The 18,705-nt window shown below is 45.7% G+C and overlaps 1 protein-coding gene across 5 annotated transcripts in view; it reads right to left on the reverse strand.

The window, feature by feature from the left end:
- The window catches only part of PLXNA4 (plexin A4), a 460,615-nt gene that overhangs the window by 206,754 nt on the left and 235,156 nt on the right, over nt 1-18,705 (reverse strand). The window contains exon 5 of one of the 5 annotated variants that reach the window (XM_075081688.1): nt 5,983-6,982. The exons of the other annotated variants lie outside the window; for them this stretch is intronic. Within the exon in view, the coding sequence (XP_074937789.1) occupies nt 6,953-6,982 (30 nt within the window). The 3' untranslated portion in view covers nt 5,983-6,952. Of the gene's footprint in view, nt 1-5,982; nt 6,983-18,705 lie in introns of those variants that run through there. 5 annotated transcript variants of the gene reach the window in all.

An 18,705-nucleotide genomic window follows, 5' to 3' on the forward strand; every position in this document is an offset into this window, starting at 1 on the left:
ATCTTTATTATCCTCCTCTGTTGTCACTGTCATTAAATTTTGTTGAGCCAAGAGACTCCACTGTGTGCTTTAGTAATTCGATCAGAATGGAGGGGAAGCAGAGCTGAGGTAATAGGCAGCGTGAAAGAGGTCAGGAGAAGCAGCCGTGGCACATTAAGGGAAATACAGATCTGGGCTCACTTGGAAATGGTAATCACATAGAGCGTGCCTGAGCAACTGGCAGCAATAATCTAGAGCAACAGCGACCCAGAGCCCTGTTTGTTCCCCTCTTCTTTGTTTCCCCAGCTCTAGTCTCATCTCCCTAAGACCTCATCTTGCAGGGATGTCACATCCCAGGCTCCTATCTCAGGTTTTAGTCTGCCTTTACCAATGCAAACCAGCTGCTGGAATTAGCAAGGGAAGAGCTCAGGCATTGCTCTTCCCAAGTCGCTGTTTTACATGCATCTCTGCGTGAATTTGTGGATTGTTTCATTTAAGCATCAGCCATTGAACAAGCCCAGTGGCAAAGTAATCATTTATCTGTACTACTTTATTTATATGTCAAGAGTACCCTGCTGAGAGAAGAATCCCACTGTGTTGTGCCCTGCTGCAGACAAGTAGTAAAAGACATTTTGGCCCAAGTCTAAATGGACAAGAGCAGAATAAAATGCAGGGAAAAAGGAGCTTCAAGGCATTGGAGATGAAATTAATTGATCTCCTAGAGATCAGAATAAAAAAGAGAAAAAATAGAAATTATTTACCTCTCAGGTCAGCAGCAAAGCCCCGTTCCTTAAAGCCTAGCCCAGCACCCTGGTTACTAATGCATTTGTGTTAGCACTGCATCTCCTGCCCCTGTGTGTAAATCGTACACCTGTGAGTCATCCCACTGAGGACCATGGGACCATTTCCATGAGCCAAGTCCCAAAATCAGGCAGGAACTTTACCAGGATGCAAATACCAACGCACCAACCTATGCGCTGAGGTGAATAGGGCTTCATGAAGAGACCAAAAAGCCACCTTTATCTGTGGCCGTGTGGATCAGAGCCTTACAGCTTAAACCACGTAACACAGAGCAAGATGTTAGCGCGTAGGTAGCTTTAGCTCCTCATCGGTTACAACAAGCTGGAAAGATAACTCTGTCACTTTTTTGGTACTCCTAAGACACACCCTCAGGAGAGATACACAGATTCATTCTTTTTTCCTTTCCTTCTGTTTTTTTTTCCCCTAGTGCTTTATTACGCTGTGTAACATAACACCAGTATAGTCATGTGTCTTGTGGTTAGGCACGTACTTGTACCTACAGCACCCCCCACCCCATATACCCACCTATATGTGCACAGTAAGCGAAACAGTAATGTGTTCATTATACAAACACACAAAACCACATTATTATGGTCAACTACATAAAAACCACACGTGTTTACACTGTATGCATACGTATATACAAAGAGGACACAGTTCACCTGGCGTATTTTAAATGCCTTTTTAGGATGAAAAGGAAAGTGCCCCAGCAACTCTACTGACCACCAGGGACCGGTGCTATTCTTGAAGAGAGGTGTCCTGTACCTGTCATTTGTGTTGCACTGTAAGGGGAGCCTGCACGTCTAAAACAGAGGGTGAGAGCTCTTCTTTACACACATGCAGAAAGCATGTACGGACAGAAAGAAACCATGTCTCTTTCATCCTGTTTCTTGCCTTCAGGTACACATGCTCTCACATGCATGCATATACGCACACAGAGACTTCATACAGTGCCTGAAAAAAAAATACAGAAATAAACAATATAGAGAAAATGTCCAGGAGCCCATGTGCTGACTGGGCTAGCTAAGGTCCAGCATACAGCGTAGTAAATAGCAATTTCATTGGAATAAATTATTTATTAGTTTTTTAGGTTTTTTTTCCTTGAAGCTCATAAAGGCAACAATGAAAAATTACTCCAGAATTTATTCATTCTGCATGCTGGGAGAAACATTGTGTGTCTGCATATATATACAGATATAAAGCAGACCATGCTGTGATCTTATATTTTTATGAACAGACTGCAAGTTTATGCACACCACAGAAATAAGCAGAATGCCACAAAAATTAAAGGAGCAGTGCAGAAATCCAGTATCTTTGCGGGCACATAAAAAGACAGAGATACAGTTTGCTTTAGATACTATAGATGGCTGTTCACTTTCCACTTAACTAGGCTGGAGCTGATCTTTGCCAGATGATCACTTCTATACCTTCAGGCACTGAGATACCATGCTAGACTTGGGCCGCTGCCCTGGACTGCCACAGCAAATGCATATATGTTGTGATTAGGGCTGTCCTGCAAGGTTTCTATGTGCTCAGCTTCAGTGAAGACCTCTAGATGCTCTTAATTTTTTCCTGCAATTTCCTGTCTGGCCACATTCCTAGTACTGCCCAAAGGCTTCCAGTGGTACTGTGCTGACTGGTAGCAACACCATGCTGCATATGCCAAAATCTCCACTGTTTTGAGGTTATTTTTCATTTTTTACTAGTCTTTTGCAGTTCTTTGTTATTTGATTCATAGGTTATGCCCAGCTTTTCCATTGTACCTCTACCAAGACTTGACAGCACCTTTGAGGTTTCAGTCATAGAATAGAATAGAATCATAGAATCATTAAGGTTGGAAAACACCTCTAGGATCATCAAGTCCATCAAGACCTCAAGGATCATCAAGTCCAACTGTCAACCCAACGCTACCGTGTCTCCTAAACCATGCCCTGAAGTGCTGCGTCTACACATCTTATAGAATCATTAAGGTTGGAAAAGACCTTTAAAGGTTGGAAAAGACCTCTAAATGATGATACATGTAGATAATGTGCATTTTCTTTTTCTGCAGCCAATAATTGAACATGAAGTCCATCCTCCCCTGTTTCTAAACCCTTAGCACTTGATCTAGGTCTCTCCATTAAGTGTACCTTCATGCTACATAGAACAACAACTTTATACATTGAAGTACAACTCCAGGGTTCAACAGATCACCGTCTGACATCTAAGGATCAGTGGAGGTTCTCTTGTAGCACAGTCAGTTCTTTGCAAACCGTTTCCTAATATCAGGCATTTTTCTGGCTGTCCTGAAACTCAGCGCAAAAATAGTCACTGGGCTTTCAGATATATTACACCATGGGTTTTCTCTCATGGTAGCACAGACATATCTATGGTGGGGAGCACAGACCTGTCCCAGGTGAACAACAGCTGCTGAATCATGTGAAGTCACACTGCCCAGAAGGTTAGAGGAGAAAGTAAATAGCCCAGGAGAAGAATGAAACTTTTGGAGGAATGTCCTGATCTCTTCTGCAATTTGTCCATAAGAACCAAACCAAGGATCTTCTACACCTCAGCTCATCCAGGGAACCATTTCCACAAAGTCATGGCCTCTCTGTGTGCTTCATGCGCTCTAAGAAATAGCCCCACAAATGTCCTTGAAGGACTTTGCCACAAATCACTAATTTTTCTGATTCCTCTGGAGTTCTTAGTCAGCGTTTTTGCCTCTGGGATCCTCAGCCACATTTCCTACAGCAGTGATGTGGGTTTGGTTTTTTTGGAGACTCTGAAGTGAGGGCTAAAATACCGTAGCTAACTTTAGTAGTAATCCTGACACTCCTTGGTGTCCGAGCCATAGTACTAACTCCAGGTGGGTCATCTCATAGTCTGGGATCTATGTCCCTTGAAGCTGTGTGGTGTCTCATTCACTCTCTTTATGGAGTGGCTGGGGGCTCTTGTGTAGCCAGAGTAAAAGAGAGTGACAAGAAAATCTCAATGGCTGTAAGCGAAGTACAGCATGAATTTGCTAGAGTACTCAGTCCAAGCCCTAAGACTTAAAGCTGAAGAACTGATACTATTATGTGGCTTCTTAAAATCTATTTCTAGTCATTCTTTGGCTAGCAGTCCCCAAAATGACCTCTGTTCATCCCACCTCAGATGCACAGAGCAGCAACCTAGGCAAGAAGGCTAGGGACAGAGAGAAATGAAGGGCAGTGGAAACTGCTGACCCCTCCCAAGGGGATGAGAACTACTTCCTTGGGGGAAAATGTATTGATTACCCAGCGGAGGCAGGGGGCGTGCAGGCACTGTGCCAGAATGGCTGGAACAATTGGCAACAACCTAGCCTGTCCTTTGGGTGGGAGTCTTGGACAAGCATCTGAGGATGCTCCTCGGTGGCAGAGCAGCCAGAGTCCTAAGCATCTCTGTAAGGACCATGGGGACATCCTGAGCAAAAAAAGAGCATTGACAGTGGATACTGCCAGGATCCCTTAGCTGTGGTATAGAGGACAGCTAAAGAATCGTCTTCATTCACAGACAGTGCAAATACCCCCGTACAAATAAGCTGCCTGACTCCCTTTATAAGCACTGCAGTGATGTAGCTACTGCTGAGGATAATTCATGCTATCCTAAAGTTGAACCTGCAGGAAGCCAAGTGTATTTCACCCTGAAAGGGCCATTTTCTCTCTCCCACTAGGTGTCTGGGTGCTTCACCCACATGCAGAGAGACATGCTACAGCAAGTTAAGATGAATACCACCACTTCTGCCTCAGTGAGCCTGCTCTACCCACAGGTCATTAGCAGATGAGCCCTGCATTCCAGAAGGATGGATGTATTGCCAGGAAGCCGCTGTGTCCCAGCTCCTCTGTCAGCTGGGTACCAGCAGTGATGGCTGCACTGCACTCAGCCTCTCCAGCCAGTGGTGGGAAGGACAAGCAAGGAGAAAAAGGAAATCTTTCTTCTTGGGTAGTATCTTCCACTAATGTGGCTTGAAGCTCTTTACAGACAGAAGCTCTGGGCTCCTAAACTCCTTGGGCCGTAGCACTTCCTTTCTTCCAAGGGGGATAAGGTGAGAACCAAAGAGGACCTTGGAAATGTGGGTGTTGCATGGGCGTTTTACAGTGAACAGGTCCCTTGTAATATACATATAACTCACAGAGATTAATTTGGTGAGCTTGACCTGGTGGCCTGTGCTCTGGCGAGTGAGGACAGGAATCACCATGACATGTTTTGCAGAAGGCTGTGCAAGAAACCTTCAGTAACCACTACTGCAGTCCGTGAACTAAGGGCTGTTGTTTAACACCATTATTGTGAGAGGTTAGTTCAGCACACCTTTCACATTGTGGGCGCCAAGGCATGCAGGGGTAACTGTTCTACCCAACTGGTTTTACAACACGAGGGGTTCACCAGGGAGTTGGGCTCAGAAGAGTGGACGTCCCCAGCTTTCTCCCTTTTGGGTAGTCTGGATAGTGACGACGTTAGGCAGAGGTTGAAAATGCTGCCCTTTTGGCAGGGAATTCACGGCTGCTGCTCTGTTGTGCTCCCTTCTCATTGATAAAAGCTGCCCCTTCTCAGAGACCTGCTCAGAGAGCTAAGTGCTTGAGGGACGCCCCTGGTGTGTTTGCAGCTTTGCCCCAGTAGTTTTATGGTTATTTGCTATTGCTCCAGCTTTCTCAAAGGAAGACAGCATTAAAAAAGCTTTCTGTATTCCTTGAGTACCTTCCACGATCCCTTGGCAGCAGTCCTTCTCATCCCTTCACATCCTCTCAGTGATGTTACTGGCATCAAGCACAGGGCCCCACCAATCCTAGCTCTCTGATGCACTTAATTAAAGCGGAATTGCTCAGTAATTCTGTTGTGCTTTCCTGGGCATCTGGTCATTCACCTCTCACGTGCACAGGCAATTAATTTTTAGGTTGTCAGTACAAAGGGATTGAAACAAGAATATTAATTCCAGCCCAGTGGGAGGAAAGAAGGAAGTTTTGCTGGTGTATGAATCCACCTGCAGGGCTCTGCCCCCAGACCCTGAGTGCCCGCAATGCCTAAAGGCCTCCCAGAGTGTTGAAAGTTGGAAAGGAGGGAAGGTTTTTGAGATAAAACAGTTCCTCCTTCCTGCCCAATTCCATTAATATTGTGTATAAATTAATAACCATGTTCCTCTCTGGAAACCTCATCAAAACCTGTGGCCCAGGGTGCTACATAAAAATAAATGCCAGACCCTGCTGCAAGGAGCTGTATGTGGCCATTAGTGACTTGCGCAGGATCACACAGAGACCATGTAGAAATCTCAACGCTGAAAATCCTGATTCATGGGCTAGGGCATTTTCATTAGTTTTTCCCCTTTCTTAAAAAAAAAAAAAAGAAAAGAAAAAGGCAGTACAGAATCATCATTTTCCCCTGGCATTTATTGAAATGTCATTTGAATGAGACCAAACAATGCTTTACATTCCTTTGGGTAACTGATCTGGACAAAAGTCCATGAGAACAGGAAAATTGCAACTCTGATCTAGTTAATGGGTATTAGAGGCACAAAATGCTTTCAAATGCACACAATTATTTTTATCTGCTAATTGAGGGGATGAAAGCTTCTTTCTAGGAAATATGGTAATATATATTGATCAGAAAAATGAAGCTTCTATATCAAACTCTGAGCACGATGCAAGGTTAAGGGATTTTAATTAATGAAAAAGCTTTTTTATGAAATGATGCCACCACTCAAGGAAAGTATACACTATGACCTCTGGTTAAGTGGAGACACCTGTTAAATATGACACTGCTCATACGAGCCATCACTCACTCTCTTTCTTGGCCAGATAAATATTGAACAGACCTGCTGCCAGACCAGGCTGTCCTATTCTGCCCTGCTTGGGTGGTGGGTGTCCCCCACTGAGGTGACCTGGACTGGTCACATATTAGCATTGCTGTGGTCCTCGAGCACATCTGCTGGTTTAATCTGTTCAAAAAGAGTTTGGGTCATATAGTCTGAGCCATTGCGAGATGAAAAGAAAAGCCAGTAAGTAGGGACAACTGGGAGATTTCTTACAGAACTTCGCTCCTGATGCGAATAAATTTAAAACAGCAGTGCAGGTGCACCCACAAGTCCTGTGCCTTTTACTCCTGAAAACAATTCCTTTCCATTTATTTAAGTCCAGACTCCTACAGTTATCAGGCGCCCAAGCTGCCAATGAAATGATGGCTTCTACCTCTTCTTGGATTTATTTTCTAACTCCTACAAGCACAAACAGAAATACAAATTAGCTCTTTCTATCACTTATTTTGAAATCTGCCTAGCTTGCCTTGCAAATGGAAATATAATGAATTACAGCTTCAATCAGAAACAAGGGCTTTAATTGTTCAGGGTATTAGTGCTACATTGTTTACAAGATTATTCATTTTAGGAGGCACAGTAAACTTAGACTGAGTCCCAAATGGATGGTAAACTGGCAAAATCTAACCTGCAGCAGTGTTTTTGCTAGCTGAAAGGTAATATATGTAGTTTCACCCCACCGGGATTCTTCTGCATCTCAGACCTGCACAGGACAGATGCTAAATTGCCCAAACTGGCAGAATTATCATACCACGGGGGCAGAACGGAATCTTTGCTGCAGGATTTAACTGGTTAGCTTGAGTACAGCGAGGCACCTACATGTGTGTCTTCTATTAACAATGTATGGCTACAGCCCTACTTAAAATTTAACCTGGAGCTTCTTTACCTGGTGGAACAAACCAGACCCACTCAAGTCAGCTCGTGATGGAGTAACAAGATTGTTCTGCCATAATCTCCAGTGGGAGGAAGAACACCACTTGTCACGCAAAATTGCTGGTCTGTTCGCTTTTATTGGGACGTTTCTGCTGCACTCCTCGCCAGCGGTATGTGAGTACCTAAGTTTTGGCTGTACGTATTCCTCAGCAGAGTCATGGAAAGCCAAACGGAAAAGGATGGCTCTACGCTGAAAGTGATTATGCCCAGGCTCAGGTACGGGGCTCAGATGTGCTGCTGAGGGGGATGCGCCGAGCAGAAAGTCTCGTTAAGGCAGGGAGAAGTAGACAACCCTCCAAAGGGAACACTTTAGTCTAATTGCATGTTTTTATCTTGCTTCTGACACTGTGCAATGAGTTTGGGAGAGGCCGGCAGAGTCCAATGGAAATTCAGAGAAAAGCAACATTATCCACTGAAACATCAGACAAATATCGACTTCCTTACAAAAGGCTTACTTAGAGGCCCTCGAGGAGTCAGTATTTGGTGGGGAGCATTAAAATTTCACAGGCCCTTGGCCAAGGTGACTTTCTACAAGTAGGACTGATCTCTGGCAGTAAACCTGCCCACCAAGCCTGCCACAGGTGGGCAGAGGTGGTCCAGCTGTCAGCAACCCCTGGTCTTCCCCTGACTGACAGCAAAGCAACATTCATCTGCCATTTGCTTTGCTAGAGATGAAAATCCTCCTGCCTGGGGGAAGTGTCTAAGTAACAAGTCCAAGGTCCCAATAAATCCAAAGCAGAGGAGGAAAAGCAAGGGTAAGCCCAGAGACCGTGATGATGGGCACTTCATAAATACAGCTGACAGGTCAGAGAGGTTGGTAGGTAGATTTCTGGCGTTTTAGGATATGAACACACGCTCTGTAAAGGCTGGACTCACTTCCAGTCACAGTAAAAGGGAGATTTCGTGTACCCTGGGAACTGTAAGTCCCCAGAAGCTTTCAGAAGCATGTGACTGCATTTCCTGTGCATTATATCCCATTATGCAGATGCCTTAAAGTAAATGTAAATCACATCAAGACTAATTGTAAAGGGCTTTTGGTTGTGAGAAGCAAAGTGCTTTGAGATGGCTTCTGATGGTCCAATGGCCATGTGTCTTTGCCCCTTCCCCTCTCACTCCACACCCTGCCTCCACGCATCATGATGTCCTGAGCTCTCATAGACAAGGCCAGCAGGGCTCACCGGGTTAATTAAATCAGTGTCATTTGCTGTCTGGAGCTCAAATGACAAATGCATTTCCAAGCTTGCCCCTTTCGAGGGAAGGGTGGTTTGTGAAGCGTGACGGTGGCTCAGGGCTCCTGGAGGCTGTGCGCACACGTGTCACCCAGGTGAAGGCATCACCACCCAGTGATACGGTTTTCCCCAGTTTCCCCAGTAAGGTTTTCACTGGGACAGAAAACAGCCCTGTGTTAGTGCTGCGAGCACATTTTCACTCCGCTTTAAGACTCCCCCTTTCCCGCTTCCTTTCCTGGGCTGTCATGGGGGAATAAGATGTCAGGAGATGCTTGGGAAGAGTGAAGGGGACAGTTCCCCTCCTCCCCACTCAGGCTGTGAATGCGAGGCTAATTCTATTAGCCCAGCCACTCCATTATCCAAATAGCCCCTCGCCAGCCTCCCGGTGCATTTGCAGATGCATTAGTGTAATGGTACTGCACACTGCCAAACACATGCTGCCTTCCATCCCAGATGTGCTTCCCAGGCAGATAAGGTGATTCTTATGTTTATATATATATATGTGAGTGTGCGCGTGTGTATGTATATGTACAAAAGTACCCAAAGGTGTCAGCAACTTTAAAGATACTGAGCAGACAGAGCGTTTACAGAACAGAGCTCGTGTTTTGTAACACCCTTTGAGGTCCTAAATAAGCTTGGATGTATAGATACAAAATGATGCATGTTGGTTCATGGCACGACAGTTAGGGTATATGCTTTATCATCTGCAAACGTTTACAGTTATACAAAAATAAGTCCGATTCCCTGCTTTGTGCCTTCTGTGCTTTGAGGTTTGCAGGAATGTGTCTAACCTTAACTTGATTTTCTTACATTAGTGCAATGTTGCCTCTTTTAAGCTGGAGGGTGAGGGATGTAACTCAGAGGAGTACCGGGTACCGTCTGTGTGACACAACTTTTCTCTTGCCCAGTGACCTGGCACGAATAGTACAGCAGATCCACATACGTGCAGAAGGTCCAGGTTTTCTGTGTGTCCCCTCTGACTCCTGCACTGCACATCCCTAGGAGAGGTTACAGCCCCACAAATGGAACACTAAATTCAGGGTGACTTTTCACTGGGGTGGGGGGGAGTTAATGTCTCGGAGAGGCAGGATGGCAAAAAACCCTCAACCAAATGCAAGCGGAAAAGTACAAAGTTATCCCATTGAAATGCACAGGATATTTCCAGGGACGTGACCCAGCTGAGCAAGAAAATTTCATCTGCCCAGGAAAGAAGCTTGCTATTTTTCTAGGACCCTGGGGCAAAACTGTCAATGCTAAGAAGTACAAATAGTCCCTTTGCTTTAAGAAATAATGATTCAAAACTGCAGTTCTTTATCAGGTGTGAATTCGCCTTCCTTCTCTTAAACAGTTACATGAGGAAGCAAACAAAGGCACACACAAACCCCTAAACATACATCAACTACCAATACTTCAGCATTTAAAAGATCTTTTCGCACAACGATCATTACCGCTGTTCCTCTAAGTAGAAAGAATTAACATCCCAAAGCTGTCTGAGCACTGAAGACAGGGGCAAGGAGTCAGTGCAAATTATTGGGTGTGTAAACTTTGTGCCACGATTAGTAGTAGGTGGACTGATTGTCAGTTTAAAAACAAAGTCTAGAAAAGAGAAAGGGGAGCTGTTTGGCTTGTGTGGGAGCAGGGAGAGCCTACGATATTTGCCACAAGCACTTTTATCTGTTTAGCTATGAAAATTAATGAAAATAAATGATCAGAAGGCAATAAATGGATCTGCAGCTACCCTCGCAAAGGAATGCTGATACACTGTTTACACATCTAATGTTTGTTTTGAGACTCCGCAATCTCTGCAGGATGCTTCGGTGCATATGGTGTTGTCACTGTATTTCTTTTTCCTTTTTAATTTATTGATCCAGGGTATAAAAGTGTCCCTGAAGCCCTGGCTTGGTTTTTGGAGGCTCCCTTTGCTGGGAGGAGCTGGTACAACTCAAGCAAACTAGTCCTGAAGGAGTTCGGATGCACAGAGGTGGGTGAACTTCTGGTACCTAAAGAGCAGCAGAAGACACAAGCGGGTTGTGAATCCCAGGAACCCCGCATCGACACGCTGACTCCCACTGCATTAGCAAATGTTCAAGCCTTCATGGCATGGCCGAGGAGCCTTGCCAAGCCTTGCTGGCAAATAGCAGAGTGTCTACATCCCTAAACTTTCTTTTCTTTCTTCCTGAAGATGTGGTTGATGTGTCCCTACTGTCCCAGGGACCAGTCCTGCCCATGGTATTGCCCAAGCCTCACCTCTGTGCTGCCTGGAGGAGTGCTGCCTGGCACAGGGTAAACCCAGGCAGGAACCATGCTAATAATTATGTGGTGCTGCTGGTGACGGTCACTGTATGAGCCTGTGCTGGTCCTGTTTACCTGGTGATTTTGGCATAGGCCAGGAGACCAGCACATGGAGGTCGTGAAGGACAGCCTCCTCCTGTGTCCAGCTGCTGTTTGGGAGCACCGCTGACAGGCCGTGAGAACATCAGAGCTGACCTTTCCAGCCCCTCCTAGACCTCTTACTGCACAGAGACTTGTCTTGCGTCATGCAAACCTGAGGCCCTTGTGGTCAGGCATGTGCTTGAGGTGGCTAAGAAGCAGCTCTCCCTGAAACACGGACAGATACCTCCAGGGATGCCTATGCCTCCATAGACAGCCTTAACCAGAGGATGCTGCCAGCTCAGCGACCCCGCTGCACACAGCAAGTCTGCTCCAGAGGGCTGCGAGGGCTTTCCCCACACATGTACCCACTCTTCTCCTCTGCTGTCCCCGTTTATAAGATAGGCATCAGCTCTTAATCAATATTTCAAATGTTTAATTAGGAGTACAAGCTAAAAACACTAAATGTTCAAGCTGACAGCTTGCAATGGCTCCTGTCCCGTGGAATTGTACGGAGACTTTGAACCAACTACACAAATCACATAACACTGCCTTTGTACTCCTCTGTAAAGTTGATTCTGCACTGGTAAATTTAATGTGCCCTGCGTTACTCTCTGGTCCTAAGGCCAGCGAATATAGAACAGCAGATGTACACACCATTAGACTCTCTTAGCCTGCAAATGGAGCAGCTGCAACCAAACTGCCTCTCAGAAGCAGTCACTGGCCATGGTCATCCCTGAACCATGTCCAAGACTGTCTGGGAGACAGCTCCCCAGCCCCACTGCGAGGATGTGCCAAGTGCCATCGTACCAGTCTAATGGACGAGACAATCCACCACCAGTGCCTGGTCATGCTCCCTAGCACTGGTACAGGGGTAACCTAAAGTCCACCTGGCTCCTGGGCCACTGCATGCAGGAGCGAGGAAGGCCATGATTAAAAGAAAAAAAAGCAGCAACAGCAGATGAAGGTAACTCCTTCTCCAGTCCCAGGCCATTCCTGGTCCCATGTCACAGAGTACCACCCTCCAAGGCGTGCACACAGGTGGTCCTGAGCTCCTGCCGTGAACCAGGGCAGTAAATCGGCCAGCTTTAAGCACAAACCAAAACAAGAAATTAATTTTAAATGTTGTCTTTTTTCCAGCTATCAGTGTAGAAGCACAAATGCAAGACGTGGGAAGGGATATCACGGATTGGTATTGACACGGGAGATAAAGTAGCATCAACCCACAACCTGAAAAAAACTATGTTCTCCCAAAGAGGGACCATACTTGCCTCCTTGGTAGGTCACAAACTGCTGGATTTTCAGATGAGGATCACAGAAGGTGTTTTTGTCTTTGCAAGCACATGGTTAAGATGGACTGTGCAGAGATTAGGTGGATTTTCCCAAAGGTGGGAGAGCTCAACCTTGGGAAAGTGCTGAGCGTAGGGATAAGTAATTAGTGATGGATAGCGTGATCACCAAATCCATTAGCTGGAAAGAAAAGCAAACCTGCAGCATTCTCAGCTGGAAAGAAAAGCAAACGTACAACAGGCTTCACATTCCTTCCCTGCATTTTCCCGCTTCCTGACAGCATCCCAATGACTCCCTCGCAGCCCACACCGCTGCCTGTCGGGGGCTCACCTCAGCAGAGCTTTGCTTCTGGTTGGGGACTGGCATTTCCAATCAATTAGACATGTCGTCGCTGAATGTCTCTGCTAATTACGGGAGTTTATTATGTCTAAAGCCAGGTTAAATGCGGAATTCCTGAGGTCAAATGGGGTCACCCAGACAATCAGTTCCACATTTTCCGTGGCAAAAGAGACCCTCACAATCAGTCACTGCCAAGTGGTTTGTAATGACCAACCTGCCAGTTAATGGCCTGAGGTGGAAGTTTTGGGGATGGATAAAGCTCTTGGAGAGAGAGGGGAAAAGAAGAAGACAAAGGCCACTTTGGAGGTGATTATAGCATGAACTCACAACCTTTTCTTGGTGTCTTAGTGTGGAAGGAGAAGGGTTTCCTTTATACATGAAGCAGCTCACAGAAAGCAAGACTCTTCCTTTGCACCAGCTTCTGGGTCTGACCCAGTTGCCAAATGCCCTTTGGTTTCAATGGTATCAGCTGCGGCCACAACGAGAGCAAAGATGCTCAGCAGTAAGGACCGATAGGCCATACCCACGAGCTGCTAAAAATGTGCCACGAGGTCTGCTACCTGCTGCTTTGCCCTTCCTTGCCTAGCAATGGACACAGTGGTTGTAAGAGGGTTGCAAGTCAAGGAGAGCTTGTGAGGGCTGGTCGTGAAAAACAGAGCACACAGCTCCCTTCAGAAGGAAAAGAAAAACATCTCCCCATCTGTTTTGGAGACGAAAGGGTTTTCAAGTCTCTCTTGGCTTATTTCAACACTGCATCCTGTGGGTGAAAGACATCCTGTCCCTTACCAACATTTAGCTCATAGCTGGCTGTAGCAAAGCATGAAACACTTCAGCCCAGTCAGAGCACATGGGGAGGCTCAAAGTGCTCAGTTTGCAGTAGAAGCTGTCTGAAGAGCCTTGCCTAAATGTCAACACTGTTTTCAGAAACAATTATAGGGAATGCAAAAATAGCCATCTGGGAGTTACATACCTCTTCTCCGTCCAACAGCTGGCAGACGAGTTTATATCATGAGGAAGCCAAAAGAGGATCCCTCTAACAGCTGGCCCTGAAAACTCTCTATACACGGGCTTCCCTTCCCAGGGTTAAAGGCTTCAGGATGACTAGTGGTGCAGAGGAAAGACTCCCATGGATCCTCCTACAGCTGAAGAGGTGCTGCAAAGCCCTGAGAGTCCACACCACCAAACTCTTCATGGTCTCTTGCATGGGTTTGGCTCTCCAAATTGCAGTTTCTCAAACAATGTCCAGGAATGGCTTGGGTTTATTCCCTACGCAGTCCGGATGGAGCTACCCTCTTCTGGGAGAGTAAGAGTGCTGAAATCTACAGGCAGAGGCCACACCATGCTGCTTGGTTTCAGCACAAGAAAGTGTTCCCTGGTTTATTGCATCTATTTGTATAGCTGCTGGGAAAAAAGGACCCCTTTTCCTGATGGAGACTAGGTCGGTGCAAACATTTACCTATCTCCTTTGTGCCAGTGCTCTGTGAACCTAACATTAATCATGTGAACCATCCTGGAGTTGATATTCCATCAAACCACATTCCTGACGTGATGTTTGGAGGAAGCACATGGGCTACCTTTGCTCTTTGGGGCAGAAACTACTGACACATGAACTTCAAAAATGCTTGGAAGGTTCCTCCCAGAGAAAGCTTCCCAAATGATGTAATGGGAGCAAGGATCTTGTACAAACACTGTCTTTTATCATCAAGAAATCCAAAGGGCTTTATAAGGTCATAAATACATCACAAAGTGTCCATGGATCCAAGGTCTCAGAGGAGGGACACAAGAGCAGGTATTTATGTAGGAGTTCAGGACTAGAGGAAAGAAGTTAATTCATCAGGTGAATTAAAGGAAAGGATTTCTAGGGAGTCAGTATGATGTGAATAGTGCTGGGATAGGGATGAGCCACCAGAACTAAGAGTTTTAGGACTATTATTATAAAAAGTCCCAAGCTTAACCTGACTCTTACTCAGGCAACAACACATGGGGCATTGGGCAGAGAAATTGTCCTGCCCATGCGCAGTGCCCACTGAATGGGCAGGCAAACACCTACTGATCTATCCACACAACCTTCTGCATTGATTTTTCTGTGCCCTCAAATCTTCCCAACCACCCAAAACCCCTGGCCTTGTTATGTTTATCACATAGACACAACCACAGTTCTGTGGTCAGTAGTCAGTGTCCTCCTCGGCTCCTCTGTCCATCTACACGGGTGACTAAGCAGGCCAAGCCTATATTACAAACAAAAAACCAGATATACCCTGTACATCAGAGTATTGACCAAGTGCTCAGTTCACTGGTCCAAAATATCTTTCTCCAAGAAAAAAAGTGAAGCAAGACAAACCAAATTAAGTCTCAGGGACTCCCATAACTTCCTTATCCAGTTAGGATATAAAGCAAGAAAATAACTTTCAGGGTACTGAAAGTACAGTTGTCTCCAATCACAAACCAGAAAACTTCCGCAAACTGGAAAACAAAACAAAAACAAAAAGGAAAACAACCTGAAAAACCCTGGAAAAAAATCTTTACATCACAGTATGATGTTAAAGTTAGTTTTTAATAGAGTTTAATTTAGAAGTCAGGTGGCCTTTCAAGGGCAGGTTTTGGAATGGATTTAATTTTCCTGTTCTTACTACACACATCTGTGATTATAATGACTATATCCAGTAATACAAAGTGATGAGAGATATTGAACAGAATAAGCCAGGAGTACAGAAGACGCAGCAAATTCAGGGGCACTTGGAAAAGTTCTCCCTGAGTCTGAGAACAAAATGCTGATTAATCCCCACTAACAGGGAACATGCTTAGGAGTTCAGAGATATTACATGACAAATAGAAAAAGCATTAGAAAATTATAAGTCTATGCACTTATGGTGTAAGGAAATGTCCCAAGAGAGCAAATAGTTGCTTCAAAGAAAGTAATAAGATACATGAGCCCTCAACAGAAGCAACTTTTGAAGCATATTTGAAATTAAGAGAACAGTCCCTCACAGCCAGCGGGCACCCATCTGGGAAAGCACTCAGGTGGGCGTTTGACTTAAAAGCTTAAACCCAAGAGGTATGGAAGTGCCTATACCTCTAAACCAGGGTCTCTGTCTTGCCCAAATCTTCCCTGCCTGGGAGCACTGGTGCCCAGGCTGGGCTGGAGTGAAATACCAAAGCAGGGGGATGATTAACAACCGGTGCTTTCAAGTGACCTGCAAACGTAAGGTCTGTTCGAAGCAGCCGAGAGGAGGAGACCTGGCTGTCAGTGAGATTGGAGGAGACAGATGTTTAATGGAGTCCAGGATTACAGATCTGCCAGGCTTCACATGTAATCACCAGCTTCTTAGGTTTCCTCTTTCTTCTCCCCTTCTGTTGCAGTGTCAAGTGCTGGGGTAGGAGAGGATGGAGATTTTCAGATTTCCAGCTAAATTCCTTGAGCTGCTCTTAGTACTCTGACCTTCTCCCAGCTGAAACCACAACCTACCGGTCCGCCGGCACTCAGACAGGTGGGAGTGGATTTTTTCTTGAAAATAAGAGAAACGATGCATTTAACTCCACAGATCCACTTCCTTTTTCCCCAGACAGCACGATAGCTCTGTTGAGCAGTCTGTGTTTGCCTCAGAAAGGCCACACCGCAGAGGAACAACACCACAATCAATAGTGCCGGATGACCCCGCACGCCGTGTGCTGGGCAGCACTGTGCCCCAGGGAACACGTCTGCAAGGCTTCCCACCCATCACCTGCTCCTGAGGATCAATAGTCCCTGCCACTTCTCACCCAGGGAACGACTCTACAAATGCTTTTTGCATTCATAGGCATTGCTCACTCTTTCCTCCAGTCTTACCCATATTTTTGTCCTCTCTGCAAGGCAGGGTGTAGCTATTACTTTGTGAAAGCAGAACCCCATGAATTAGAAGGACCAATGTTCCCACTTAAAAACACAGGGCAGAGGAGGAGGGAGACCTGGTTAAACTGAATGACCCATGTCATTTCTCATGTCACGACTCCAGGCAACCCCCTACAATTGTGTCCAACACATGGACACTTTAAGGCAAGGAGTCCCAAAGATTAATTAAACCATCCTCTACAGGAACACAGCACCTTCAAAAGCCTCCATGCGTGCTCCAGCTCCTGCATTGCCTCTTCAAGCAGCCTGTGGAGGAAGCATCCTGGCATGGTGGTGACTCTTTAGCAAGCTAAGAGAAGAATGCTGACATTAGGCATTGCTGAAGTTCAGGCTAAATGCAGATTCACAGATGTGAAAGCCATAGTTCTACCCTCAAACATTGGACACATAGAAGAGGGCATAGCTGTAGAGTTCAAGCACAAATATGCCACCACTGTGACTGAACGTAGGTCTTTCAATGAGAAAGACTGTATCAGGTGCTAAATTGTGTTAATGTATCCGTAGGGACATAAGTGCACCCCAAATACTGGCCCAGGGGTGTTTGGGGGGACCCAGCTGTGATCCACTACCCTGTCACAGGCACGTGGCATGACCAAGGACATGTCACTCAACCCCCTCTGCTCATCAGCTGTAAAAATTCACCAGCAGTGCTCTGACCCAGAGGGCAGTTATATAAATTCATGCCTTGCCAGCAAGCAGCGTTTAGACTCTGTCGATGGCTCAGATACATTTATTCAAAGTACTTGAGCAGTTGCACTGATACACTCCCCCCAAGCCAGATCCCAGTGATTAATGCAATGTGCTTGCAGAGAAGTCATTCCTCTGGGATGGGGCAGGTCTGGAAGAGACAGGGTTCTGGCACAGATAAGCAAGGCCAAGCATGAAGCAAAGGGATACTGACCTGCATTTTGTATTAAATCCTTCTCTTCAGTGAAAGGCTGTCACACTGCTCCCAGCTAGTCCCCTCCACATACCTTGGGCTTGGAAACTTTCCTCTGGATGGGACCAAGAAAGCTATAACTTAGTGTCATCAACAGGATGGCTACAAAGAGAAGAATTATTATCTCAGGAACCATTTTCCTCTCCAATACACGCAGCAGAACTCAGACTAGGTACCTGATGATAACACAGCAAAAGTCCCTCTAGACGCTGAAATCCAGCAAAGCTTTCCAGCTCTCATCAGGGCACACACACTAGCCTCAGGTGTCAGGAGGAGACCTGAGTTTTCAGTAGCCAGTGGCAGGAATTGCGGAGAGCTCCGAAAGAGGTCCTCATATTGGAAATATCTTCTGTACCTTCAGGACACATGGAGTTACAGTGGTTTGCCCACAGCTGTAACAAACACTCTGTGAGCAAGGCAGAATATAAGCCTAGGTCTCCCAAATCTTAACTGCAAAGCTTTCCTCCTTTCCAGTGCACTTAGCATAGTACTTGTTTTAAGGCAAAGTAGGGCACCTGCATACAGCATCAAACTGGCTTACAGAAGCATTTCCAAAGGATACAAAGAACTTAATCCAAGTGTGAAAAACCCAAGGCTGAGGGACAGTGGGAGATGAAATTCCAGATGCCCATGCATCTCATGGGATGGAGACAGCCCCCCAGAGGAATTTATTCCCTTGCCATAAATGGCTCATTTGGGACACCTCCAAGACCTTGAATTGGTTCCTCACCTGCTCAACCCAGTTTTCTGAGTTATTTACATCCCCACCGGAGCACACAACCAACCCAGCAGGAGGTTAAGGGACTCCCCACTCCCTTAATTAGCCCACAACTGCTTACTTCTAGGATACCCATCTACTAGCAGTAAATGAGTTAAAACCAAGCTAAACTATGACTTTTTTGCAATAATATGCTTTTTGCTGATAAAGAATTATTTCACAAGATTCAGCAGCACAACGTGCTGCAGTTTTGCCAGTGGGCCAAATTGCTTTTATCATTCTTGGCTGAGAAACACAGACACTCACACAGTGTCTTTTCCATCCTTAGCTGAGTATCCATGCAGGAGTTTCCATCCATGCAGTCATTTCTCAGGAGGCATCTGACCTTATTTAACAGGCCCTTAATTAAGTGAAAGC

The sequence above is a fragment of the Phalacrocorax aristotelis genome, chromosome 1 (assembly GCF_949628215.1).
Source record: "Phalacrocorax aristotelis chromosome 1, bGulAri2.1, whole genome shotgun sequence".
In the NCBI taxonomy this organism is placed as follows: Eukaryota; Metazoa; Chordata; class Aves; order Suliformes; family Phalacrocoracidae; genus Phalacrocorax; species Phalacrocorax aristotelis.